This window comes from Canis lupus, chromosome 30 (genome assembly GCF_011100685.1).
Source record: "Canis lupus familiaris isolate Mischka breed German Shepherd chromosome 30, alternate assembly UU_Cfam_GSD_1.0, whole genome shotgun sequence".
NCBI lineage: Eukaryota > Metazoa > Chordata > Mammalia > Carnivora > Canidae > Canis > Canis lupus.
The window spans coordinates 10386692-10414664 of NC_049251.1; the positions used below are offsets into that span (position 1 = coordinate 10386692).

The following is a 27973-nucleotide window of genomic DNA, read 5'->3' on the forward strand; positions in this document are numbered from 1 at the left end:
GGCTGGCTCAGTCGATAGAGCATATGACTCTTGATCTTAGGGTCATGAGTTCAAGCCGCACATTGGCAGAGTGTAATTTTTTTTTTAAAAGAGCATATATTAAAATGATGCAAAAGATGAACAATGAATAGTGATGGAGGTAAAACAGCAAAAATGAGCCTAAAAATGCACATTATAACCTACCTATAAACATGGTGTCCATACACTAGAAATTTAATTCTAAGCCTCCCAGGATCAGATGCTTTCTCAAGATCTCACAGTTTTTGGTACAGACTGGACTCAGATCTAGGTCAGGTCCAGTTCAGGTCCACCTCAGGTCCCATACATTTGACTTCATTATTAGCCTGTACTTGAAACTATCACTAGGAAGGTCTCTCTATTCAATCTTCTTTTAAAATCTCTCAAGAACTTCTGCTTCTAGATAGAATATCTAGCTTGATATTATCACCCCCTGTTTATCATAACCAGAAAAGCTGAATAAAATATTTCAAATCTCTGCCTGAAGGCACCAAAGCAGGAAGGATTTGAAGGATTGAGATCTCAGGGAGAAGAGAAGCACAGAGAAGTGATCCTGACAGCATGCCACTTTTCCCTTTAGGACACTTGCTGATTCACAATACGTAGCTGACAGCCTGAGAATCTGAGCAGATCTTCGGACAATCTCACAGACTGGAGGCTAAAAATTTGAGTTTCACGGTCACCAGGAATGAAGGTTCCCAAGAAACACCCCGGGATTTTCAGTTGGGACCCCTGAAGGACTGTTCCCCAGGAGTAAAGGTAATAGGAAATAGACCAACACTTACAAAGACTGAAATCCGGTTTTGCTTGTTTGTTTATTTTTAGGCAATCAATGGATATTTTTATTCCTGCTGACATTGTTATGGACGCTATTGTTATCATTACTTTGTATCTAACAAAGTTGTAAATGTTAGAACAGCATAGAAAAACATTTTTGTAGTCGAAAACACATACCATAAAACTTATCATCTTAAATTTTTTTTTTTTTTTTTTGAGAGAGAGCAGACACATGGGCACGTGTAGGGATGAAGGGGATGAGCAGAGGGAAAGAGAGAATCTTAAACAGGCTTCATGCTCAGTGCGGAGCCCAAAGCAGGACTAAGTCACATGACCATGAAATCATGACCTGAGCTGAAATCAAGAGTTGGACACTTAACCGACCAAGCCACCGAGGCGCCTGAATCATTTTAACCATTTTTTTTTTAATTTATGATAGTCAGAGAGAGAGAGAGAGAGAGAGAGAGGCAGAGACACAGGCAGAGGGAGAAGCAGGCTCCATGCACCGGGAGCCCGACGTGGGATTCGATCCCGGGTCTCCAGGATCAGGCCCTGGGCCAAAGGCAGGCGCTAAACCGCTGCGCCACCCAGGGATCCCTTAACCATTTTTAAGTATACGGGTTAGTAGTGTTCAGTATGTTTACATTGTTGTGAAAGAGATCTCAAGACTCTGACTCTTTCCCTCTTGCAGAACTGAAACTCTGTACCAATTAAACTACAACTCTTCCTTGCCCCTTCATCTCAGGCTCAGGACCACCCCCTGAGCCAAAGGCAGACACTCAACTGCTGAGCCACCCAGGCGACCCCCCACTTTCCATTCTTTTGGATAATATACCCAGAAGTGGGATTGCTGAATCATATGGTTGTACTATCCTAAACTTTTTGAGGAACTGCCATACTGTTTTCCACACTGGTTGCACCATTTTACCATCCTACCAACAATACACAAGAATTCTAATTTCTCCACATTCCCCCCAGTATTTGTTATTTTCTGTTTTTGTTTTAATAGCCATCCTAATAGGTATAAGGCAATATCTCGGTGTAGGGCTTTTTTTGAAGTATTGTCGACATACAATGTTGCATTAGTTTCAGGAGTACAGTATAGAGATTGGACAGGTCTTTATATTATGCTATGCTCACCACAAGTGTAGCTACCATCTGTCACCACATGATGCTATTACAATACTGTTGGCTATATTCCCTATGGTGTACCTTTTATTCCTGTGACTTATTCATTCCATAACCAGAAACCTGTATCTCCCACTCCCTTTCACCCATTTTTCTCATTTCTCCACTCTCCTCCCCTCTGGCAACCATCAGGTTGTTCTCTCTATTTATGGTTCTGTTTGCTTTGTCTGTTTGTTCTTTGATTCCATATGGTATTTGTCTTTCTCTCTGACTTACTTCATTTGGCATAATCCTCTCTAGGTCCATCCATGTTGTCACAAGGAGTTAAGATATCATTCTTTTTTGTGGCTAAATAATATTCCTCTCTGCGTGTGTGTGTGTGTATGTGTGTGTGTGTGTGTGATATATATCTTTTTATACATTCGTGTGTGGATGGACACTTACATTGCTTCCATATCTTGGCTATTGACTCTAATGCTACAATAAACATAGCAGTGGATATATCATTTTGAACTAACATTTTAGTTTAGTTTAATTCCAGGAGTGGAATCACTGGATTGTGTGGCATTTACTTTTAATATCTCAATGTAATTTTGATTTGCATTTTTCTCATGATTAATGATATTAAGCATCTTTTTGTATGCTTTTTGGCCATTTGTATATCATCTTTGGAGAAATGTCTATTCAAATCCTTTGCCTTGTTATCTTTGTTTATTGCTCTGTAACTTGGGCCTAGAAAATTCAGTACATAGGTACTCAGTAAATGTTAAATAAATAGTTGAAAGACAACCTTGACATTCAGGGAAGGCTTTAGCTCAGAGGAATGACTCCAATGGGAATTGCAAGCTCCTATGACAGACAAGGGTGGAGAACTATTTGTCCTTTAAGTGAATCTCCAATCACATGAAGTTTGCTCAGCTCTGCAAAATAGAAACTACTTTAAACACTTACATTGCAGGCGATGACTATGATCCAAGACTTAGAGGAAACAGATGCCTACTGGTGATCACTGTCCAAACTCTTTATAGACTCCCTGACTGAAGCTCTTCATCCCTTGGCTCTAGCCTTACTTTTTCCTGCTACTTAGCTCTTCCAGCTCTGATCTCTAGCTATCTGACTGACTTGCAGTTCCTGACTGCTTTGCTCGACCCCAACCCCTTGGACCCTGAGTCTCTTCGGCTAGCTCCCGGTCTTTCAGGTTTTAGCTTAAATGCCACTCCCTCCAGGAAGCTTTCCTTGACTCACAATCCCAAGATTAGACAAGCTGCCCCTCTTCGTGCTCTCATAACACCCTACACTCACTCCAACAGTAGTTCTCACCACTCTGTTATAACCTCCTGTTCATTTTTCATTCTCCACATGCTTAGACTTGAGGTCGTTGAGGACAGGCACTGGTCCTTTTTGTGTCCTCAGTGCCTAGCTCAGGCCTAGCCCCTAGTAGAAACTCTGTGAATATTTGCCAAGTGAAAGAATTAATGAATGTAGTGTTAAAGTCAAGATTCAAGAAAGCGTCTGAGGGTGTGGTAGTTGAAATGTTCTAAGTACTTTAGAGGTCACTGTCTCTGCAAGATGTTCTCATCCACAACGTTTTCCTGAAAACATGTTTCATGATTGTTAGGCAACAGTTACAGAATGAAATAATTATATGCTACTTCCTGACCCCTGCTGTCAGGGTTCTCCTAGTTCTCAGCCTATTCCTTAATAGGACCTCAACCTGCTATGTAATTCTCACCATACCCTTTTCTTTCCCTCTGATCAATTACACTTACCCTTTTGTTTATATATAATAGAAGTATTTATTTAATGTGTGTGCATTTAATATATGCCTAACATGGCTGTCTCAGTCATGTAGCTAGTTCCTGGAGGGCAGGTGCATCATGCCTTTCTCCATCTCGAACTTGGCACAGTGCCATGACAAATCAGGTCCCTCTGAGAGGAGACAATGATTGGAGTTGCTTTGTGTACAGAAAGAGCATGCACACAAGCTACAACCAATAGAAAGGTACTTCATTTCCTACCAAAAATCTATTTCACTGCATTATTCAACTGGCTTTATCTCTGAACCATGGTCATTCCAGGTCCATCCAGCACCACAATGCACTGGCAGACTTCAAGCCAAGAGGCTGGAACTGTTAAGAGGAACATCTTGGATATGATATGGAAAGAGATTCAAAGGAAGGCCAAGTGGGAGATCTTGTAGGTTTTTTTTCCCATGATATGAAGAGAGTGGGTAGTATGTAGAAACGTTTACAAGGGTTTTGGTTTTCCTGACCAGATCATGACTGACACATCATCTGTAAATATCTTAATAACTGTTGACGTGTCTATTATCTGTATCCTACCTCCTTACATAGAATGTAAGCTCCATGGGGGCAGAGCCTTTGCTTTGTTTACTGTTTTCTCCCCTACATTCAGAACAGTGCCTGGCACATACTAGGCACTCAGTAATTCAGCCTTGAATGGACTCAGGCATTGAAACAATAGAACACTCTTAGCATCCAGGGAATATGTGGGCATTGCTGCAGGGAAAGTGATGACTACATGAGTGTGAAGGAGGTGAGAACAAGGATTGAAGTTTATTGGGACTAGGGCACTAGCCACTGCAGTGACAAAATGACAGCGAGCTACTCAGCCAGTTTAAGGGGGGAGCAGTAAGTCATGGCCAAGCCCAACCAGAGTCCTCAGACCTCTGTGCTATCTCACACTTCTGGATTGGACACCACAGAGTTTCTGGGCTCTGATCAGAGTCGTGGGGAGCTGTGCAAATGGCCCAGGGGATTATCCATCGCTGACATCTCCTGTGCTGCTTACTTTGGAGCCCTGCAAAGCCTCTGTCATGGTGGGGAGTGTCACAGCTTACATTTGAATGTGCTCCTTCTCTTGAAGCTTAAAATCCATGCATCCAGCTCATTGTTCCAGAATTTATAACCTCAAGTCTACATAGACATTCCTGTAACCCTTGATGTCCTTAAACTTGTTGCTCCTCAGATTTGCTTGGATCTGCCTTTGGCCACTCTTGAAGGGGACAGTCTCCAGAGTGATGCTGGCCCTGTGTTGAGGTTTGAGGATTCCAATGCTGTAGCAGAGAAGAGAGAATTTTAGAAGACCATGGGTATTATGAGAACCCCAAAGCTCTTTTCCACTCAGCAACCAGGGCTTTCCTTCCCTGGTGTTCTCAGAGATTGGCCTGGGTGCCCATCACCAGAAAGAAGGCTAGTGAAAACCCCAGGATAAGATGGGAGCGAAGGCTGAGTACTACCAGCACTCACAGGACTCTCTGCTGTTTCTTGAAGAGCCCACTTCCTTCCACAGTTAGTACACAGTCTTCAACGTACTCTGAGAGGGGGTTTGAAAATAGCACCTGGATGGAGAGTGGCTGGTTCACAATGGCAGCTCCTAAAACCTAAACAGAGCGATCCAGAGGAGAAGAAGGAAGCAGAAGATTAATCTCATTCTCCAATTCATCAAACATTTACAGACAGCATTTCTCTTCAGATCTATTTCCTGAAGAGCTGGATTTCTATGGCACATGTTTTTCTAGGTATGGGTTAAGACCAACTTGATACGTTGTCATTAATGTTTTTTAAAAACAAAACAGATGAAAATATCAGCGTACATCATGAAAGATATTGTTATGTAAAACTTTGATTCATTGCTACATTCATAGGTGTTTGTATAAAATATTTTATATCCCTCAACCCAGAATATGGAAAAATCTGATAAATTGGATACTCTAGTAATGTTATCTCTGCTCCAAGGCTTTCATCTGAATGTAAAATAATCCCAAAGGATTCTCATGCATAATTTGAGTGGATAGAATCTTCTTTGGCACTTTCTTATTGCAAGTCTACTACATTCCTTTTCTCCCTCTTAACATAATGGGCTCACTTCTTTTCACACCAGTAGGTGAGTGTAGAGCAATGGAATATTCAAGGCCATAGAGAGATGGAAGTAGCTTCAGGAAACCTGGAGGTACTTTTGGATACCCTCCCTAAAAGAAGACTCCAGTGGCTGGGCTTGCTGGATGCACCCCACCAGGGGTCCCACAGGCTCATTTGACAGGGTCCAGGAGGCTGCTTGGCCTTGGGGAAACAATACTGAAGAGACCCATGAAGTCTTCCCACTCAGAGGACCACAGAATGTCACAGCAGATGGTGTCCTCAGAGGCCAGCTAGTCTAATCCTCTCATTTGACAGTTCCCGAAGCAGAGGCCCAGGGACTTGTCCAGGAATGCATGGCTAAGAGGTGGCAAATCAAATCTGAGCTGATCTCAGGCAGTGCTCTTCTCCCCATAGAGGTTCCTTCCACTGGAGCTCATAGTTCCTCATGTTGACCCTGGGGAAGACCAACAGTGGGAGGTGGCACAAGAAAGAGATCTCTTCCTGTCCTCTCCATAGCACCTGCTCAAGGTCTACCCATAAGGTCTTTATTTTTTTATTCATGAGAGAGAGGGAGAGAGAGAGAGAGACAGAGACAGAGACAGAGACATAGGCAGAGAGAGAAGCAGACTCCCTGCTGGGAGCGTGATGCAGGACTCAATCTCAGGAACCCGGGATCACAACCTGAGCTGAAGGCAGATGCTCAACCACTGAGCCACCCAGGTGCCCCAACCCATAAGACTTTAGTGGTGCAAGAGTATGGACATCTTGTCCAGTGTTTTCAGATGAACCTTACGTTCCCAATAGGAAGGTACTTGGGAACACTAGAAGAGGCAGTGGAAAAGGGAGACTGCTTTTCTGAACAGAGTCTTGGAGGGCTGCACTCCCCCCAACCCCAGCCAGATCCCTAGGAGCCCCCCAGACAACTTACATTAATTATGATGCCTGGATAGGCTAAGGTGATGATCTTGTCCACCAGGATCTTTTCTGGACTGCTCTTCTCTTCGCCCAGGGCACTGATGCGAATCAGCTTGTCTGTTGACAGGTACTGGCTATACTGGGAATAGGGAATTCTACAGGAATGGGTCTTTGCTAGGGAGAAAACAAAAAGATGAGGTGAAAGTAGCTGGGAAAATCAGCTAGGCCTGGGTTAGATCTGGAGGGATCCTTCTTTGGAGAAGGAACTAACATGTACTGAGCCCCAGTGAAGCAGATATTAGGTTTTCAGGTAGAGAGGCAAAATGGTTTCCGCAAGGTCATTCTCCTGGTAAATGGATGGATCGAGGTTCTAACCAAGTTCTGGATGCCTCCAAAGATCAGGCTTTCCCTACTAAATCAGGCTCCCTTCCTTGGAGTAGTAAAGGGAATGGAGGAGGAAGAAGAGAAAGGAGGGAAGAAGGAATCTGTGCCAAAGGGGACATTTAGGAAGACTGGTATCACAGGGACCTGTCCCCAGAACATTTTTATCTGGGTTGTTCCTACTGGCATTTCCATAACCCACTCTGTGTACACAGGCTGTCCTCATGCCTATACCCAGAGCGCATACCTTCTTCAGGAGAGAGTGTGATGAAGGCTGTGTCCTGCCAGAAAGCGAGTAGCGGGCTACCATCATGCAGCAGGGACTGGGCACTCAGGTTCACTTTGAGGTCCTTGAACTGGAATGACATGTTAAGGGCCAGCAGGACAAAGCTTATGTCCTGGCCCATGTGGGGTGGGGCAAGCAGCTGGAATTTCAAGGAGACCTGGACAACATCACTGGGCTGAAGGGAAGGCATATGTAGCCTCCGAAGGCTGTCCTCGCTCAGTGGCATGGATGTGGATGCATGATGGGGGTCTTCAGACCTTCCAGCCCTCAGCTTCTGAAGAGCCTTCAGGAACACCTGCCTCTCCTGGGGGGAACCTGGAAGGGCAGTGATAGCACCAGGTGTAGGCCAGGCTGACCCTGGGAGGTAAGCCTTGGCTGAACACTGCAGGACTGTTAAAACCCCCATTTCTAATAACAGACACTCCCTACTCTTCATCAGGTACTTTCTTTTCTTTTTTCTCTCTCTCTTCCGTTCTTTCTTTTTTAAGGATTTTATTTATTTATTTGAGAAAGAGAGAGGGTAAGCACAAATGTGGGTATGTGTGGGCGTGCATGAGGGCAGGGAGGGCCAGGGGGAGCAGCAAGCTCCCCCCTCAACAGGGAGATCATTCAATGGATGCAGTATGATGGGATGCAGGGCTCTATCCCAATACCCTGCGATCACGGACCTGAGCTTGAGCAGAACGCAGATGCTTAACCGACTGAGCCAGCAGGCCCCTCATCAGGTGCTTTTTAAGTGTCAGCTTTGCAAAGTATTTCATACCTTTCATCCTCACATCAACCATGAGAGGGATGTATTGTTACTATTTATTGAGTATGAATATTTTTTAGCAGTGCCCATGTGACAATGGTATCCCCAGTAGAGACAGGGAGGACCCTCTGGACCTTCTCTTTGGTACCATGAAAGTCCTAGAACTATTTTTATTAAATCACTAGCACTATTTTATTCATTTATTTGTTTTCTTACCTTTTGACTCTCTTTACCCATTTCTCCCATCCCACCCCCCTGCCTCTTGTAACCAGCAATCTATATTCTGTATCTATGAACTTGTTTTCTTTTCTTTTTTTAGATTCCACATATAAAAGAGGAAATCGTACAGTATTTGTCATAGTCTAACTTATTTCACTTAGCATAATGCCCTCAAGTTCCTTCCATATTGTTGCAAATGGCAAGATTCCATTGTCTTCTGTGATTGAATAATATTCAATTATATACCACATTTTGTTTATCCATTTATCCATCAGTTGACACTTGGGTTGTTTCCATAGCTTGGCTATTATAAAAAATGCTGCAACAAACATAGGGGCGCATGTATCTTTTTAAGTTAGTGTTTTAGTTTTCTTCAAATACTCAAGTGTGCAATTGTTGGGTTATATGGTAGTTCTATTTTTAATTTTTTGAGAAACCACCATACTGTTTTCCACAGAAGCTGTACCAGCTAGCATTCCCATCAACAGTGCACAAGGGTTCCTTATTCACCATGTCCTCACCAACAAAATTGAATTCATCCAGATGAGTAAAATGGGGCTCAGAGAGGCCCTGTCATTTGTCCAAGTCCCACAACTTGCAAGGGGCAGAATCCAGGTGGAAATGAAATGTGCCCAACACAAAAATCCACGCTTCCAACCCTTAGACTCTATCCTGCCTCCCCCAGGGGAAAGACAAAGGCCCACAAATGGAGAAGAGTAAGCCTCTTAAAGACAGCAGCACAGTGTAATTTCCTGTTCTAGAACCAAACAATTGGCCAGGTGTAGACAAATTCCTGGGCATGAAGGTGAGAGAAGCCATAGGAAGAAAAGAAAGAAAGAGAGAGAGAAAAGAAAGACAAAGAAAAAAAGTGGAAGGAAGGAAAGAAGGAAAGGAAAAGAAAGGAGAGAAAATAAAATTGAATTAAAGTAAATTAAAGTAAAGTAAAATTCAGGCAATCGGAGTTTCCAGAGAGGCTTGGCTTCAGTCCTGGAATGATACTGTGGCCAGGATACGCAGGACTACTCACCCACGCTTCCCTAATAATCCTAGCAGCTGTGTTCACTTGGCACTCACTGCCCTCAGAGTCTGTCCCACCCCTTCAGAGCATCCCCACATCTTCCCCAGACAGACGCCACTTTTTATCTCCTTGCTCTGGGGGTCATTCTAAGCCTGGTTCCAGGCAGAAGAGGATCCACACACGTGCTTCAGCAAGAGTTGGCCCAGGGAGATGTGGATCAGATTTAGCTCACATGTGGTCTGTTCTATCCTCAGATCCTGTCAGGCTGAGTAGGAAAAGATCAGATACTGCCCGACTGAATACCACTCTCAAGCCCACAGGCATATAACTCCAAACCCCCAAGATTACAGTGGAATCCCATGGATCTCTAGCAAATGCTGCAATGCCTACTCACATCCCCTTGGCACTCACCAGTTCAGTGCCCACATGCCCTACATTCAAATTCTAGCACCTTCTACTCTTTGTCTAGGGCTTTCTTTGTTACCAGAGCTGCCATAGACTATGCATGGAACAGGCCTGAAGTACTAGGGACTTGACACCCCAAGGAGTCAGGGCCTCAGTCCCTGCTTGACAGGAGTTGGGGGATAAATAGCCTAGCCCCCTTGCCTCTTGGGTGGGATAGATCTGTGGTGGTGTTCTACACTTGACACTGAATCCCTGATAGGGTTGCCATATTTAGCAAATAAAAGTGTTTTCCCTGGCAACATTCATAAAGCTCCCCTGCAGGAGCTGAGCTCCAGCTGCCTGTGCTCCTAACTGGCTGGACAAGGCACCCTGCATTGGCTTTCTTCCCTCCCCTGTCTCACTTGCTCACTCTCCTTCCAGTAGTTCCTGGATGGCCTCACAGATAAACCACCCATCCTGATATCCTTGCCTCAGGATCTGTCCTGGGCACCCCAACCAAGGTAACCCCAGAGTGGATGGAGATGAAGGGGATGACTAACAGCAGGCTGGGCTGTGTTCAGTGCTTGCCTCTCACTGTGTAAAAACCCTTCCTTTTTTTTTTATTTTTTAAAAGATTTTATTTATTTATTTGGCAGAGAGAGAGAGAGCGAGTACAAGTAGGGGGAGTGGCAGGCAGAGGAAGAGGGAGAAGCAGACTCCCTGCTGAGCAAGGAGCTTGATGCAGGGCCTGTTCCCAAGTCCTGGGGTTCATGACCCAAGCCCAAGGCAGGTGCTTAACCAACTGAGCCACTCAGGTGCACTGGTAAACCCCTTCATAGGCTTATATTCTGGAGCTTCTCTGTGGGTCCCCAAGGCCCATACAGACACACCACAGATGCTACTCTTCAGCACTCCCAGTAACTGCTCAGCCTCCTGCCACTCCCCTCCTTTTCTGATTCACTCCTGCTCAGCTCCTACTCCTTGCCCAGCTTCTGGTCCTCATAGACTGTATATTTTTCACTTGGCTCCATGGTGATTGAATCCAGTGGTTGACCTTCCTCAAATTCTGGGAATGTGTTCACGCCTGACTACTGTAGTTGCCTATTTGCCCCTGCTAACTTGAGTAAGGGGACTCTTCCAGGTCGCCCACCTCTCAGCAGGGGCAGGTGTCGGACTAAACATTCGGCCTTATATTGGCCTGAGTACTGGTTGGTGGTCTGTATTGTCCTCCAAAAACTCAATAAAACAAAGTTAATTAGAAAATATGTTAAATGAAATTCATTAAATTAATAGAATAGGGTTTACTAAATCCCCTCCCATCTTGAGAAGGAGGCTAACTTTTCAGGAAGGCAGCAGTGAAGGATTCATATGGTAGGATGCCCGTCAGTGGCCTTATGGTCATTGGGAACATCTTCTGAAGGATGCTCACTGGCCTGTGGGATGTGGGGTGGCGGTGGGCACAAGGAAGTGAGGCAATGAGAGCATCTCAACTGGGACCTTAAAAATGAGGAGGCATAAGACCTGGGATCTGTCCCTCAGATTCCTTCTAGTTCCCCAGAGGGCTGTCCCAGCTGGCGGGAGGTTCCCTGGGGAAGGTGTTCATAGACTTGGACTCTGGCAGGGGCTGGCTCAGTCATACCTTCTATGTATTTGTAGTTCTCCGTGATGTCATCTCGCTCATTGCTTTGAATGCTCTTGGTGCTGATAAAATTGCCAACAGTATTCGTTTCCCGGTGAATTTTCTGCTCCTTCCCTCCATAGACAAGCCAGGACATGCAGTCTGCATTCACCATGGAAAAGGCAAAGGCTGTGTCATAGTTCAGATCCACCTCTCCTTCTTTGATGGCTCTGACAGAGGCAGGGCCACAGCAGTAGAGGCCTGAGAACAGAAGAGTTACAATGGGCCAGGCTGTTGCTGCAGGGTCAGGCAGGGGCAAGGGCAGTTTCTGTGGGAATGGGTTCCACCTTTTTTCTGGATAGCCTCACCATTGCTTGTCTCCTGAGGTGTGGCATCCAGCACCTGCCAGCCTCCATATCCAGGAGGGAGGTCCTTTCGAGCCATCCAGCACTCATTCCACACGTGAAAATTCCTAAAGGAGAAGCCAGAGGAATCAGGGTCAAATGATGCTAAGGGAGAGTCTGTAGTGTTTGTGTTCTTTCCAGAGCAAGGCAGGGGACGGTGGGCAAATAGAAAGACAGATTTAGTGTACCCTGGGCCTTCAAACCTCTATGGGTAAGGGGGTGGCAGCTCTTCCTCCTGTGAGGCCCAACTTGCTCAGAAAAGAACTTTTTTCTGTGAATACAGAGTGAAGGCTTCCCTAAAGTTAAAGTTAAAAGTTAAAAGTTAAAACTTCCCTGAAGTTAAAAATCTCTCACTCTCTCTCCCCAAAAGGTCCTCTGGCCCTTTCTTGTGTGTGCTGCTGCTGACAGAGGCACTCGTGGTGTGTCTGGAGGTGAGGCTTCAGGCTTTCCTGCGGTCAGAGCTAAAGGCTGATATTAAATGAAGAAGATGACAAATGAATGACGCAAATAGAAACTGCACCCAGAGTAGAAAGCTCTTGTGATATGAGGATTCTAAACTCAGAATAGGTTTTGTGTTCCACTGTGTCTCAGCCTTCGAGTTGGGGACACAGAGCCCTGGGACTGGTGTAAGTGAGGGGGGTGTGAGAGGGCAGAAGGCTTGTGGGCCTGCCCCACTCTCTGCTGGAGGGGTTTGCCTTGGAAAGAGATGGAAAGATGGTCTCTCACCAGACAGTGTCCTTCTTCTTATTCTCCAAGATCCTGCCTGTGCTGTCATAATACTCATCTATGATCAGGTTTCCGTCTGTGTCGTGGCCAGAGTCAAAATTGGTGATCACACGGGTGGGGATCCCCAGGCACCTCATCACTGCAGAAAGAGCAAATAAATCTCCTGTGGGCTGTGGATTTAAGAATGCTATGGATTCCCTGGGTGCAAGAAACCATTCATTTGGTACTTGCGGGACCAGTCAGGAGCTGTCTGGGGCAATGGGTTGATGATATTGCCAACCTCTCTCCCTGCCTTTCTGAGTTCCTCTCTGGGGCTCATGGGAGAGACTCTGTGCAAAGGTTAGGCTTCTGGTTGGTCAGATAAGCAATGCCAGGGCCAAAAAAGTTGTGAGTTTCCCTGCCTGCAAGCGGAATGGGACAGGCACACCTCTTTTGGCAAGACTCAGTAGCCTCACTTGGTCTCACTTGTCCCCTGGCCACGAATCTCCATCTTCAAGCGAAATAGCTAGAATTTTGGCTCAAACCATCAGATACTTAGACAAAGAGGTCTGTGGCTTGGATTCCCCCCTTTTCATAGGTAGATTGTCTTGGAAGCTTATCAAGGAAAGCATCACAAAGGAAGGCAGAAAAGAAAGGAAACTGTAGCAAAAGCTTAGAAAAGTAAGATTTTGTACTTGACAGAGAAATTCTAGAAAGAAAGTACAATACTGTTTTTATTCCTGAGAAGGCATCTCTTCTCTTTGCCAGCCAACTTCTTTGCTTTGTCCCCTGCCATATTTTCCCCATTCTGTACTCTTTAAGTACAGCAATATACCCCAGCCCATCCTTCCACCAATGCTCTGGAGACTCTCTCCCCTCAAATCCAGCATTGATTGGCAGGCCACCCCACTCAATAATAACAATATAATAATAATAATAATAATAATAATAATAATAATAATACCTGCCAGGCATGCTGCTAAGTTGGCCTCAGGACAACTCTACACAGAAGCTGCTATTATTATCCTCATTTTAAAGATTAAGAATCAGAGGCTAAGAAAAGTTGGCAATTTTGGCCAAAGTTGCACAGCTAGGAAGTTGCAGACCTATCACTCAAATACTGATTTCACTGCTAAGCTTGTACTCAAATCTGAGCCCACTTCCCAATATTATGCATACGGTTCAGTGCTCTAGTATTTTCACCTTATTAAACATATCAAGTATTTTCCTATGTGATCAAATATTGGCACCGAGCCTCTCCAGGTCAGGGTGGGGACACATCTCTGGATATAACTCAGAACAGAAAGGAGAGAAGCCCAAAGGGAAACCTGAAGTTCTCCTGGAGTGGCAGGTCTGTGCAGGCCAAGGAATGAGGTCAGGGAGTGAGCAGAGCTGACAGGTGAATTGTAGGTGGAGGTAACACAGGACAGCCTCAGAGGAGAGGGTGAAGGTTGGAAAAACTGCCACTAAAGGAACATGAGATAGGAGTAAGGAAAGAGCATTCAGGTGGCTCGGGAGCATTGTATTGAACACATTTATGCTAAGATTACAGTCAGGAGGGTGGGTAACATTATGGTAATAAGAGAAGGTGCCAAGGAGTGGTGGGTAGGGGGAGGAGGAAGCAAACATCCGTTCTTCACCCTGACTCGTGAATTCTGAACAGCCACTTGAAGGTGGTGTCAGCTCCTGCTCAACAAGGCTGGTTGGACCTTTCCCACCTGAACACAGGCCATTATGCTCACAGTACTCTGGAGTTCTCTATTAGACATAGCACATGTTTGTGAGATTTGTTTACGAGCCTGCTCTCTTGAGGGCAGTGATTGTGTGATATTCATCTTTATCATTATACAGCCATTAACAACAGAGAGCCAGACTTATTTTGCAGAAATTTGGTGCATCGTTGCTGGAGGGGTGAATGAATGTCTCATGAATCTTTTGTCCATTTTGGTGATTTCTGACTTGACATACAGCGCTACCATAATGCCTGTGTGCTATGCTTTGGGTATCAAGTTTGACTGTCCATAGAGTGTAAACTTTGAGTGGTAATGGATTTGCACTGATCTGTTCTCACTCAGTCCTCATCGTGGCTTGTGAGAGGCCTGGGATGGGGGACAATAGCCTGTCCCAGTGAAGCCACGGTGGGACTAGAATGGTTGCTTACATGGGGAATGAGGCTTCGGCTTTAGCTTCCACATCTTACTAGGGTGAGGGGTGGCTAACAGTGCTCAGATCTGCATGAAGTTGTATGCATACATTTTTCCTGTGGTCTTGCTCCTTCTCCTGCTCACACTGTCCTCCCACAAAGAGCTCATCTTGTTTTATGGACTCATCTCTCACTTGTGTGCCCACAACTCCTGAATTTGAATCTTGAGCCTGCATGGAAACCTTCTTGCTTCCAAACACATCCCCGTCAAGCTTATCTTCCTTGCCAGCCAACATCATCATCATCATAGTAGTGCTGGGCACAGTGCCAAGCACTGCATAGGCATTATCTCATTTAATCATCTCCACAACCCTGTGGTTATCCCCACATTAAAGAGGAGTAAGAGAAGTAACCCGAAGCTTAGAAAGATTGAGGTCACAAGGCAGAAAGAAGAAGCCAAGGCAGGACTTAAGCCCACATTTTTCTGATTAAAGCATCGCCATGCTTCTAGTGACAAGCTGTACCACTGCAACTTCACTAGGCATCCTGGAGACACCTCATTCTCAATGTACCTTTCTTGGTGAAGTTTTTACTGACTACTTCATGCCACATTAGCCTCCCTTATCATGCTCTCACTTAATCTTGGTCACCTGTGCTACATATTTCATCACTGGATGGAGCTCTCTGTGATATCCTTTATTTGTCTTATCTTGTCAGCCAGATTAAAAATCCCCCTAGAGTAGGACCCATAGAGGACACTTTTCTTGCATTGCTTTGTTTCCAGCACAGTTCTGGGCGCAGAGTAGATGTTCATTAAATTTATGTTGACATGAGTTGTCTTTAACCTGTGGATAAGGTTTCTGCAGACTCTCAGTCCTAATGACTCACAGTTTGACATGAGACTCAAGTGACTCTTACACTGATAATTTTGTAGGAGCTGAGTCCCTCATAAGAGGGAGGTGTGTGTGTGTTTGTGTGTGTGCACACACATGCACTCATACTCCCACAGTGATGCTTAGAAAAAGGTGGAGAAGATATCAGAATCGGGAAAGGGCTGCAGAGTTCCCAAGGTATATCACACCACATCACACTGCCTGCGTGAATTATTACATTTCCTTATGCAGCCATTCAGCACTCATTCAGTGATATGTGTCAAACCTCTGTGATTAACCAGGCCATTGTTAGATGCATATGTTAGATTCATACACAAAAATGAAAGACATTCCTGTCATCAAGGAGTGCAGCTTCATTTTCAACTGGTGATGGACATTATCCTGATAGTGTATTAAAACATGGAGTCTGTTTCAGGACTGGCTATGAAGTCTTCTCACCAGCTCTTTTCCCTCCTCCCCATGTGGAAGTGTGGCTCCCATTATAAAAGAGAAATTGGTGGAAAGTTAGAGTTCAATTTGTTAAAATATGTTTGGTCAGCTTTGCTGTCACATTTCCATGGTTTATACTTAAGAACACATCAAAGCTTCAGCTAATAAAGTTGAAGTGATGCATTTAAAAGTGATAATATTTAGCATCTTTTAATTTCTCCCTGGACCCATTAAGCTTCCAAATGGTAAAAGTATCTTCTCCTCCCAAGCCTTTAATTGTTCCTTAAACCAAGATAGTTATATTGTCTTGATTTTTCAGATCTACCTTTACACGGTCATATTAGAACTGTTCTTGATTGTCTGCAATGACAGTGCATCCTAAAACTGCTCCAAAAATAATGTCTTCTACAGAAGCGCCTGGGTGGGTCAGTCAGGTAAGGTCTGACTCTTGATTTGAGTGTAGGTCATGATCTCAGAGTTGTGAGATTGAGCCTCATGTTGGGCTCCACACCCAGTGTGGATTCTCTTTCTTTCTCCCTGTGTCCCTCTTCCTGCTCACGTTCCCTCTCTAAAAACAAAAAAATAAATAATATTTAAAATATAATGTTTACTTAAAAAATTACCAGGCATGTAAAGAAGCAGAAAAATATAACTCATGACCAGGAAAAATGTCAATCAATAGAACTAGATCTAGAAATGTCAGAGATGATAGAATTAGCTGACAAAGACCTTAAAACAGCTGTTTTAAATATTATAAAAATGCTCTATAGGAAGTAAAGGAAAACATGAAGATAAGAAGAGAAATGGAAGATAGAAGACCCAATGGAACTTTTAATGATGAAAAATACATAAAACAAAAAACCTACTGGATGAAATATTGCACTATAAAAAATACTTTTTCTTTTGTAAGAGTACTTTCGGAGACACTGTTACATATTAATTTTGATTTACATCAAAATGTTTCCCTGTCATGAGGGGAGGAGACTAGGAATGGGTTATAAGAAAGGAAAAACCAGTTAATTAATAAATTAATTTTTTAAAGAGGGGCCTAAAGGAGACCTGTTATGAGAAGTATTATGAAATGAAGAATATTATTAATTTAACCCTAAACATTCCATGGAACAAAGGAAGGAAATTATATTTTAAAAAAGTGATAGAGATGATGGGGAACTGAGTTTTAGGGGATGAGTAGAAACACTTCATAAGCAAGACCCAGCAAGACCTCTGGAGTCCAGCAGTTTGAGATTAAAACAGTATCAGACTAAATATAATAGCTAACAATTATGTTAAACTATGTGCCAGGCATTTTTCTAGGTGCCAGCCATATATTAACCAACAGCCTGGTAAGGGAACATTCCACACAATCTGAGATGTTTCATAAATCAATGGGGAATAATAGTAGATTTGTGTTTGAGCTAAAGGTTGAGGCAAAATAATACACCAGGACCTTGGCTGAGGTTCCTTCTTTGAGAGCTAAGGGGTCAATAAAAACAATGGGAACAAGAGTTGTATTTGAAAGGAAGATAATGAGGTACTTTATAGAAGCCACTATACAACTAAGGGAGAAGAAATCTTAGATGACATCTAGCTTAGATGTGTTCAAAAAAGTTTTAAGCGGAGGATCCTACATGCAAGACAAGGCATAAGTGGGGATCCAATACACGGAAGATATACACATGACATAGTTTTACGTGAAGAAAGGACGGCCCAGCCCTAACCAACACAGCCTCCTCATTTCCTACCACCTTTCTCACCATGGCTCCTGGGCCCAGGTGTCTACAGAGGAGGGGATCATGCCCCATAGACCTGCTCACAGTCAACATTCATGTCTTCCAAGTCATTGCTACCCCTTTCCCCACCCCATGCAGCTGTGGTTAGGAACAGACCAGGCACCTTCCCAGGATGCCTGGCTCCTAACTCTGGGAAACGAACTAGGGGTGGTGGAAGGGGAAGTGGGCAGGGGGTGGGGGTGACTGAGTGACGGGCACTGAGGTGGGCACTTGACAGGATGAGCACTGGGTGTTATTCTATATGTTGGCAAATTGAACACCAATAAAAAATAAATTTACGAAGATAAAAAATAAAAAATAATAAAAGTGAAAACAAAACCAAAAAAACAAAAGCAAAACCCCAACTTTATTGAGATATAATTCACATACCATAAAATTCACCCTTGTAAAGTGTACAATTCAAGAGTTCTGGTCCAAGATGGTGACAGAGGAAGACCTTGAACTCACCTCCTCCACAGACATGCCAAATCTGTAACTATTTATAGAGCAATTCCTCTTGAAGAAGAACTGAGGGCTGACTGACCAGCTTCTGCACAAGAAAGCTAGAGACCACATAAAGAGTGGTAAGAGAGAGGGAGACATGGTGACTAAGGGAACTCCCACCCCAACTCCGTGAACTGCAGTGGGGAGGGAATAGTACTGAGGGACTGGGAGATTAGTCTGCCCTTGGATACAGAAAAAAAAGCTGCAGTTTAAAAGGGCAAGGAGAGTGTAAAAGAACCAGCCTCAGAACCCTAACAAATGGTGGCGGTGGCGGGAAAGGGGTGTATCTGTTGGAACTCTCTCCAGGTTCCCTGTCACAGGGAGTGGATGGCTAGAACAGGAAAAACCTGATGACTAAGAGCTGTGGGTGGCCAACCCTGAGTACAGAAAAGGTAGGCTAGAGATTTGTCTGAAATTCCTAAAATAACAGCCAACTAAATGAATGTCAAAGAAAAAGCCCGTTCAAAAATTATAAGTGCATTTTTGATGCATGCAAATTTTCCTTCTAGTGATTTTTTTACTAGGAAATTGAAGTTAATATGTTGACATTTATTTTTTAATTTTTAAAAAGTTTTAAAAAGATTTTATTTATTTTTAAAGATCATATTTATTTATTCATGAGAGACAGAGAGAGGCAGAGACATAGGCAGAGGGAGAAGCAGGGAGCCTGTGGGGAATTTGATGTAGAACTTGATCCCAGGACCCCTGGATCACAACCTGAACCAAAGGCAGATGCTCAACCACTGAACCACCCAGGTGCCCCAATATGTTGACATTCAAATAGGCAGTTCTGAACAGAGGCAGTGCTGCATAGGGGAGAATGCATTTCTGAGTCAGACAAGAGTCACTTAGTCACTTCAAGCCTCAGTTTCCTCATCTGTAAAATGATGGTAATGATATCTAATTTGCATCCACTGTAGCTGGGCACTATTTATTGTTAGTACTCTCCATATATGAATTCTTTCAATCCTTCCAATAAACCTATGAAGTAGGTACTATTACTTTCCCCATGATAAATCTGGGGCACAAGTTAAGTGACTTGCCCAAAGCCACTCAGCTAATTGATGGTAGTGCTGATATTTGAATCCAAGCAGTCTACTTCCAGAGTTCACACGCCTCATCATTATTCCAGGTTGCCAAAATTTTAGCGCAATGCCTGGCACAAAAGAAGTCCTCAGTAAATGTCAGCTATTGTGAATGTGAAATAATAATACTACTAATAAATATGCTTTGGCAGCTATATTGGGCTAAGAAATTTGATAAATCCTTAACTTTTAGTGGAGGATAGAGGCTGGGTCTTACCTATCTTTGTATCCAAGAGTACTTAAAGCACAGTGCCTAGCATAGAATATGGACTCACTAAGTGTAACTGGGTGAATAAATAGGTTTTTCAAACAGACACATTTATTAATATACACCATGTTGGCCCTTTTGGGAAAGACTGCTACTGCCTGAGCAGCAGTTGGATCAAGCCACATTTGACCCACTTTGCCCAACCCTTTGCATCCCAGGTCACTAAAGTGCCATGATTCTCATAAACATTTTAATTGGTCTGCTCTTGTTGCATAATATCCATTCACTGGCTCCACCCCTCTCATCCCCCAGTTCCAGACAACCACACCAAAGCCCTGGTCCTCTCCCTCTCCTGCCCATTTGTCTCTAGGTTTTTCCATGTAGAAGAACCCTCTCCATCATGCACAGGACTGATCCTTTCTCGGTCTGCCAGTCCTGTGCCTGCTCCCTGGATGACTCAGACGGCCCAGTTTACCCATATCTCTGTGGCTCTAAGTATCAAAGCTGTTCAATTCCTGATTTCTTGCTTCTGGGCAATCAAAGCCTCCAGCTTTGATGAGGCTCTGCAGCTGCAGTGGAGGAAGAGTTCAGGACTTCTTCCTCATCAACCCATGTGAAGTCATCCTCTGTGGGTGTTGACAGGAACATCCTGTACCCTTGGCCAGAGGCCTGGCACTCGCTGCTCAGCAGCTGGGTTGTCTTTAGGCTTCCTCCAAGAGCCCAGAGGTGGGCTTAACATATATATATGCACACAGACTGCACTAGATTTTGTCATACAGGGAATTTTTTTCTTTCTTTCTTTTAAGGTATTTATTTACTTATTTACTTATTAAAGAGACTGAGAACACAGTGGGGAGGGGCAGAGGAAGAGAGAATCTTAAGCATACTCCCCTTGGAGCATAGAGCCTGACGCAGCGGAGCTCTATTTCATGACGCTGAGATCATGACCTGAGCCGAAACCAAGAATCAGACTGTGCCACTCAGGCACCCCTGTCCTATAGGGAATTCCTACATGAAAGGTCTGAGCTCACAATAAACACTAAATTGTGAGCAGAGCTGGCCTCCCTGGGTTGGAGTAGAGAGTCCTATGAGCAAGAGCTGTTATTTGGTCTCTTTCCCTGACTAACAAGAATAAGAATTTCCTGACTATGACCCAAGTCAGGTATACAGATACAGATGCCTAGAGGCTGAGAGCAGGCCTAGGCATGGGGGGCAGGGTGAGGGTCAGGACCAGTAACAAGCTGGACCCTGGGTGAAGCAAAGGGCCTCCTCTTGCTATCCCTAATGTGTAACTCATTTCCAGGTGTCATTTGCCTCAAGATTCACTGCCCCCTCTTTCTTCTGCTTGCTCCTCCTGCCACCTGCAAATCAACTTTCATCTACTTTCTTTCTCCCATACGTATTTTTTACTTACTTTATTTTTATAAATTTTTAAAGGTTTATTTATTTATTTGAGAGAGAGAGAATCTCAAGCAGGCTTCCTGCTGAGTGTGGAGCCCATCTCTCAGGACTCAATCTCATGATCCTGAGATCATGACCTGAGCTGAATTCAAGAGTCAGAGGCTTGATCAACTAAGCCACCCAGGTGCTGCCCCCCATACATATTTTTTAGCTTTTCTTCTACTCATGTAGCATCTATTCCCTATCTGAAAAGCTGACCTCCTGTTTTCCTTCATCCCCTACCTCCCTGGCCTGAGTCAGGCCTCTAAGCCTGCTGAACATTTTACCTCAACCATCATCTTGCTCTGGCCCCATGGCCCATACTACCACTCGGATGCACACTTTCCTTCCATGTCAAGACCACTCTCTTAGCTTAGAGCACTAATCCGTTTGTAAGTTTTCTAATTATTTGGCCTTTCATCTTATTCCTGTCTTGGACCAGTTAATTTCTAACCAGCCTCTTAGGTTGTCCAAAATCAAAGGAAGAGAAGAGCAAGGAAGTGTGCAATTTCTACCTCAGGACCATTCTCTAAAATAAGCCCAGATACATGAATGCTGGAAGTCAGTGATGAGACAGTTTTACAGAAGGGGCTTCCTTTGAAATGCTCCCTGGGATGAGAATGGTTCAGAGTACTAAGACATGAGCCAGTACACTTTTGGTTCTCTGCATGGGACCGTTTCCGCTTCCTACCTGTGCACATGATGGCAGCAAAGACCCAGCACTGCCCGTAGCGCACTGGTTGGCAGCCTGTGGCATGCCATTGTTTCAGGATGGCCACGCTGCCGGTCCATTCTGCAGGGTTGATACCATCTAAGTAATTCTCACTCCAGTTTCCATTGAGCACCCCATTGTCATCATTGCTGTTGATCTGAAGAGAAACCATGTATAGACACATTAGAAGCATCCTTTTCCTCAGCAAGATGTGATGTGTGGGCTGCCTTGCAAGATCATTGGGCCTGAGACACAGTGGACTCTTTGATCTCATTTTATGTGGGGATTTCCAGACCTTGCTAGGGAAGGGGTGAGGATGGGAAGCTGACCCTTCTGACTTGTCTCCACTGTTTGTTTATTATTCTATTTCTACCCACCCCTTGCAAAGCTAGAGCTTGCTCTGAGAGCTCTTAACAATACTTCAGAGCAAAGGAAATTTAGAAAAAACAAGACCATTTCCCAAACCAGAGCTACACGTGGCCTTCCCTAAAACAGGCGATTTGAAATTAATCAAGGTGATGGCCCATACCCAGCTAATTCAGAGCTCAGCGGAGAAAACCTGTTGCCCAGATTTTTTTTTTTCAGTCTCAGCCAAGTTAGCTTTACCAGAGGGCCTCTGTTCTTGACTCTTCATCCCCCATTGCAGGGAACAACTGTGAGTGAGTATCCCCCACACACAGCTTCCTCCCTCCTTGGACATACCCTGGGTGGGCAGAGCCAGAGCCAACCTCACCATGGCACACACCACTCTGCTGATGTAGACAGGGCTTCCCCGCAGGGCACAGTCTGTGGCTGGGTCAGTCTGGAAGTTCAGGCTCTTGTCTAGCAGCTCCAGGCAGATGTCTATGATATTCTCTTCAAACTACAAGGGGAGATGCAGAGCGGCAAGGCACCCATGATGGGCACATGTAGATAGGGAAAGAAATTCATGACCCACCCCACCCAGCTCTCCAATGGGGTTTGTTTGTGGAGTGCAAACCCATTTGGAAGGTAACTGTGCCCAGTAGCTCAGACATGAACTACCTCCTGAGCAGGTATAAGGTCTGAGAGCTCTGGGGTCACAACTCTCCTGGTTTGTCCTATAGATCAAATCCCTGGAGTTTTTCTCCAGTGAGTCTGACTGGTTAAACTGTCTCTTTCTCCCTCTTCTTCTCTCAATCTCCACACTCTGGAGCCCAGGGGATGTTCTTACTAAAACCATGTTGCCTCATCTTCCACCTCCACCTGCTGACCCAGCTCATCATTGGCAGCTACTGCTCAGTTGCTGGTGCCAACTTGCCATTGGCATCTGTGACTCAGTTGGGCTCTGGAATGACTAATAGCATGTGAGGTATGGAAACTTCCCACCCAAGGCAGGCCGACTTGTCCTTTGGGCTTGGCATGGATGCCATTTTATCTGAGGCTTTCCCTAAATCAAGCCTGGTTTAGCTTCAGTTATGATGGAGCCACATTCTGTCTTCCCTGCCTGAGCATATGCGCTCTCTCCAACTGTTCTTGCAACTCTATGCTCCAGACCTGGGACAGTGCCCAGCACATAGTAGGGATTCCATGCATTCAACTCCATGGTTGAATGGGAGTAAATGAATGCTTTTGTTCCCATGTAATATTCCCACAGGACAACAATAGGATTAGAAGGCTTCTATGGGGCAGCCCGGGTGGCTCAGTGGTTTAGCGCCGCCTTCAGCCCAGGGTGTGATCCTGGAGACCCCGGATTGAGTCCCGTGTCAGGCTCCCTGCATGGAGCCTGCTTCTCCCTCTGCCTGTGTCTCTGCCTCTCTCTCTCTCTCTCTCTCTCTCTCTCTCTGTGTGTGTGTGTGTGTGTGTGTGTGTGTGTGTGATGAATAAATAAATAAATAAAATCTTAAAAAAAAAAGAAGAAGAAGAAGGCTTCTATGACCCATCTTCCCCACGGGACAGTTTCATCAGTTCACTTTTCTGCTTTGAAATATTCAAAGGCCCCTGGGCCTTCAGAGTCAAAGTTCTAACCTCCTCTATAAGTCACATAAGACCTTCTCTGATCTGGCCCCCTTCTTCCTCTCCAGCTTCATGTGTCAATACTTCCTCCTTCATAATTTTGCTCCAGCAACACCAGATTCCTTGTAACCCTTGCAGCAGATCAAACTGTTTCTCACCTTTGTGTTTTGGCTCATACTTCCTCTGCCTTGCCTTGGATATTTTCCCCACTTTTCTTCACTTGGCTAACTCAGTTCGAGCATCTCCCTTCCTAGGAAGTTTCCCTGACAGCTCCATACCCAACCCTGTGCTCCTCCCCTGGGCTCCCAGAGCATTCTGTGCCTATCTTAGTCTTTGCAATTCTCATTGCATAGTAAGTGACCTGCTTATGTGACTGTTTCTCCACTCACTGTGAGCTCAAGGACAGTATTTAATTCATTTTCATATTCCCTAGCACCTAGCACCCTGCCTGGCACTCAGCAGGTATTCAATGTAAGTCCACTGAACAAGAGGAAGAGAGAAAGGGAGGGACCCAGGGCTCAGAAAGTAGCAGCTGCTCACTTCTGTTCCTCACAGATGATGGTAAGCTCCTGTCTCAAGGGGATCTCCAGATCCTCATTTGTGCATGCCAAATGAGGAGCTGGGGAGGTCAGTTGGGGCCAGGTGAAGTTGCCAGGTCTCATTTTGCCTATGGCTACCTGGGGAGCCTAGGTTATGGCTGAGGCCACATGTGTTAGAGTTTTATTTGGACACGTCCAGGAGAGGAACCTGTGTCCATAAAATGGACACAAGGCTCCACAAGGGGCCCCAGGATTTCCCAGCCAATAGCTATCTGGCAGCCAGTGCTGATCTTCTCCCAGCAGCAGTGTTGTGGTGCTAGGACTCAACCTTGAGAACCCTCTTCCCTGGCCTGGTGCTGGAATTCCTGGGGCACCTGCTGTATGCTGAGCTTTATGTGGGAGGCAAGCTTTCATGAAGGCAAGAGTTGCAAAGCATCATGTTTAACATGATGCTATTATTACAATAAAATCATGTTTTAGAATATGTACAGAAAACAAAATGTACAGGGACATACACTATGCTGATGACAGCGCTTAGCATGGCCTTCATGTTCTAAGTACACATTTTTGCAACATTTCCTTGTAAAGTTTTAAAAACAGCCATATGTTACTTTATAATGAAAAAGATATTCTAATTGGGATGCCTGGGTAGCTCAGTGGTTGAGGATCTGCCTTCGGCTCAGGACGTGATCCCGGAGTCCCGGGATTGAGTCCCACATCAGGCTCCCTGCATGGAGCCTGCTTCTCCCTCTGCCTGTGTCTCTGCTTCTCTCTCTCTGTCTCTCATGAATAAATAAATAAAATCCTTTTTTAAAAAAGAAAAAGATATCTAATAAAAACAAAGAGGCAATAGGTCCTGAGAGGGAAATGCATCACTGCTTAGCAACCTGGCTTCTGGCTGAGATGTTCCAGGACAAGCTTCCTCAATGTGACAGAACTGGTCCTAGGGTCTGTGGCCTGGGTGATGAAGATAAAGTGAGAGAGGCAAATGGGGTCCTACCGGAAATAGTTCAACAAACAAAAACCAGACACCATCATGGCCAGCATCACTATTGTCCCTTCATCCTCATCATCACACTCATGAAATTTCAGGGTGAATGCCTTTAGCTGCCCTTCACCCTTAGATCCTGATGTCCAAATCAGACATGATCAGCAAAGAACTGCTCATCTAGCTCCCTGGAGTGTCATCTCACACTTTACTGTTCCCATCTGTCAGTTCTGGGTGAATTCTGCATGAGGAGAACCCTGCTCCCCTCTTCCCACGAACCATGAGTAGGACGGAGACTTACTTGTCCGTAGTTCCAAGGGCATGGGCGGATCCAGTTCTTGTTCCCTTGGTAAATGAAGCCGTAATCATTCACTACATATTCCTGCCTCTGGGGTTCACTGTCCAAGTAGACAGAATCCTCTAGGAATTAGAGTAGGAGAATACAAAGTACAGAAGTTATTTTGCCCTTCCTGCCCCATTCCCATTCCTAGAAGGCAAAGTCCCATGACAACTGAGGTCTGGGGGCACCTGAATGGCTCGGCTCAGTCCATTAAACATCTGCCTTCTACTCAGGTCATGATCCTAGAACCACTCTGGGCTCAGGGCTCTGGCCTCAGTGGGAAATCTGCTTATCCCTCTCCCTCCATCTCTCCCCAACTCATGCTCTGTCTGTCTCTCAAATAAATAAAATCTTAAAAAAAAAAAAAGAGCTCTGGGGAGAGCACTGGATAACACCAAGATGGGCAGAAGGGGGCTGGTTCTTGGAGAGACCACCTTCTATAATCCCTCAACATTAACAACACACATTTGATACAAATATGAGGTTGAATAGTAAAAATTTACCTTTGGTGGAATTCCTTGGTTCACAAAGCACATTTACATCCTGACCCCATTTAAGATTGAGGGAACAGGCTCAAAGTGATAATATGTCCAAATCACATGTAAGTACAGTGAAATTTGAACAGAGTCCATATGATACCATATTCCATAATCTTTCTGCTTCACTCAACTAATCCTGATTGGAAAAGAGCAAACCAGAATGTAGGGGTTCGCATTAACCTCCTCATTCCTTTTGTAGGAATTTAACCTAAAGACAGTATTTAAGAAGTACACAAAGATTTGGATTCTAAGCTGTTTAGCTCATGCTGTTTATAACACTGAAAAGCTGGAAACAACCTAAATGCCTGGTTCTTGGGAGCTAGTTAAATAGCCAGAATTCTGCACACCATTAATATAAGATTACAAAATTGTATGTATAGGCATTGAAATCCACATGTGATATATTAAGTTTAAATGGGCTATGTAATAATATTATAGCATGAATTGATGTTTGTTAAAAGCATATTTATGCAGACGATTTTGAAGGCTATCCTGAAAGATGTTAATAGTAATTGGGTTTTTTTCTTTTTTGCCTGTTGGTATTCTCCAGATTTTCTGGAATGAACATATATTACTTTCATGATATAAAAAATTATCTTTTTAAAGTTGAGAATGAGCAAAGAGAGGCCATGGGGGCAGGTGTCCTCTCTGCCGTGTCTTGGAACTGTTTGGAGGCCCCACCAAACCCTTAGGTAAAAGTACTCTCCTTGCTTCCTCAGCCTCATGGACTGTATGGACGCCAATAGAAGAGGACCCCTGGGGGAGATGCATTTTACTGAGATCTTGCACCAGTGTGGTGAGACCTGCGAGTTCATGATTGAAAACACACACATCCCTCCTCATAGCAGAGGCTAGCAGTGACCTGAGCTGCAGGGTGGGCCTCCCCAGCCAATATGGTGGACATGGCAGTAGGGTAGCCACAGATTCTGACTTCAGCCTCTACTGATCTCTAGCCCCATACTGAGTCTCCCTGGCACTTGAATGGAGCACAGGTTCAAAAACAAAGGCCCTGCAGATATCACTTTTCATCCTCACAGCTCAGGGGAGACCTCAATACAAGTCTGAAGCCCATTGTCTTGGAGGCCAGCAGGGGTGTGTGTAGGAGAGGGAGAAATAGAAAAAGAGAGGGACAGACAACTGTCTTCCCTGACCCAGTGACAGGGCCTTTTCATATGGCTGATGGGTAAGAGTTCTAGGTCACTCAGTGATACTTTGCTGTAGGTGGTGGAAGCTGGTTAGAGATGCTAGATCCCAGCCAATTTCTGGTATGACTCACCTGGCCTCTTTGGGATAAGGTTAGGGGAGCAGGGAGATGAGAGGGAGGAAAAGGTGGGGACATCCTCTAACTACAAGTAAGACTGTTGAATCTGGCCTCTGCCCAAAAGCCCACCAGGCCCGTTCTCTACTCTCAACTCTTCCTGCCTTTCTTCCCATTCTTTCCTCTTGGCATGTCTTTCATTCTGCCCACATTGTGTCTGTATGTCTGTATAACTACTCTGCCTCCAGGTAGATTTAGATGACAGGGATTGTGGGACAGGTAATGCTGGGATACTCCCTGTACTTTTGTTCGTCTAAGACAAAAACTGGAAACAGCCAAAACACTCATAATAGGAGACTAATTTAAAACATTTGATGTATCCAAACAGTGGAGTAATTGTAGCCATTAAAAAGAACATACTGATAGGAAAATGCATTCAAAATTGAATTGTTGAATGAAAAAAGCAAGTAAAGCATACTATGTACTATATAATCCTATTTGTGGTATGATTATATAATCACACACGTATGCATCTATGTATAAATACATATTTAATTAAGCGTAGAACATTTTGGTAAGGCTACACAGGATTGTGTAATGTTAACAGGATTTTCCTCTGGAAGATGGAACTTGGAGATTGGGATAAGGTTTTACTTGTCACTTTATA

General features: G+C 44.5%; 1 protein-coding gene and 1 long non-coding RNA gene across 3 annotated transcripts in view; one reads left to right on the forward strand and one right to left on the reverse strand.

The window, feature by feature from the left end:
• The first annotated feature begins 470 nt into the window (after positions 1-470).
• LOC111093331 lies at positions 471-27795 on the forward strand. The gene is made up of 2 exons (XR_005381549.1): positions 471-777; positions 26768-27795. It is a non-coding gene; the product is annotated as an uncharacterized LOC111093331 (long non-coding RNA).
• TGM5 (transglutaminase 5) overlaps positions 4472-27973 on the reverse strand; it is a 31086-nt gene continuing 7584 nt past the window's right edge. Inside the window, exons 4-13 of one of the 2 annotated variants that reach the window (XM_038580207.1) lie at positions 25471-25589; positions 22402-22530; positions 21648-21825; positions 12507-12645; positions 11745-11848; positions 11398-11637; positions 7348-7701; positions 6733-6893; positions 5193-5326; positions 4472-4999 (exon numbers count right to left, since the gene is read on the reverse strand). In XM_038580207.1, the coding sequence (XP_038436135.1) occupies positions 4846-4999; positions 5193-5326; positions 6733-6893; positions 7348-7701; positions 11398-11637; positions 11745-11848; positions 12507-12645; positions 21648-21825; positions 22402-22530; positions 25471-25589 (1712 nt within the window). In that variant the 3' untranslated portion in view covers positions 4472-4845. Of the gene's footprint in view, positions 5000-5192; positions 5327-5811; positions 6259-6732; positions 6894-7347; positions 7702-11397; positions 11638-11744; positions 11849-12506; positions 12646-21647; positions 21826-22401; positions 22531-25470; positions 25590-27973 lie in introns of those variants that run through there. The other variant, XR_005381548.1, reaches the window with a different exon arrangement.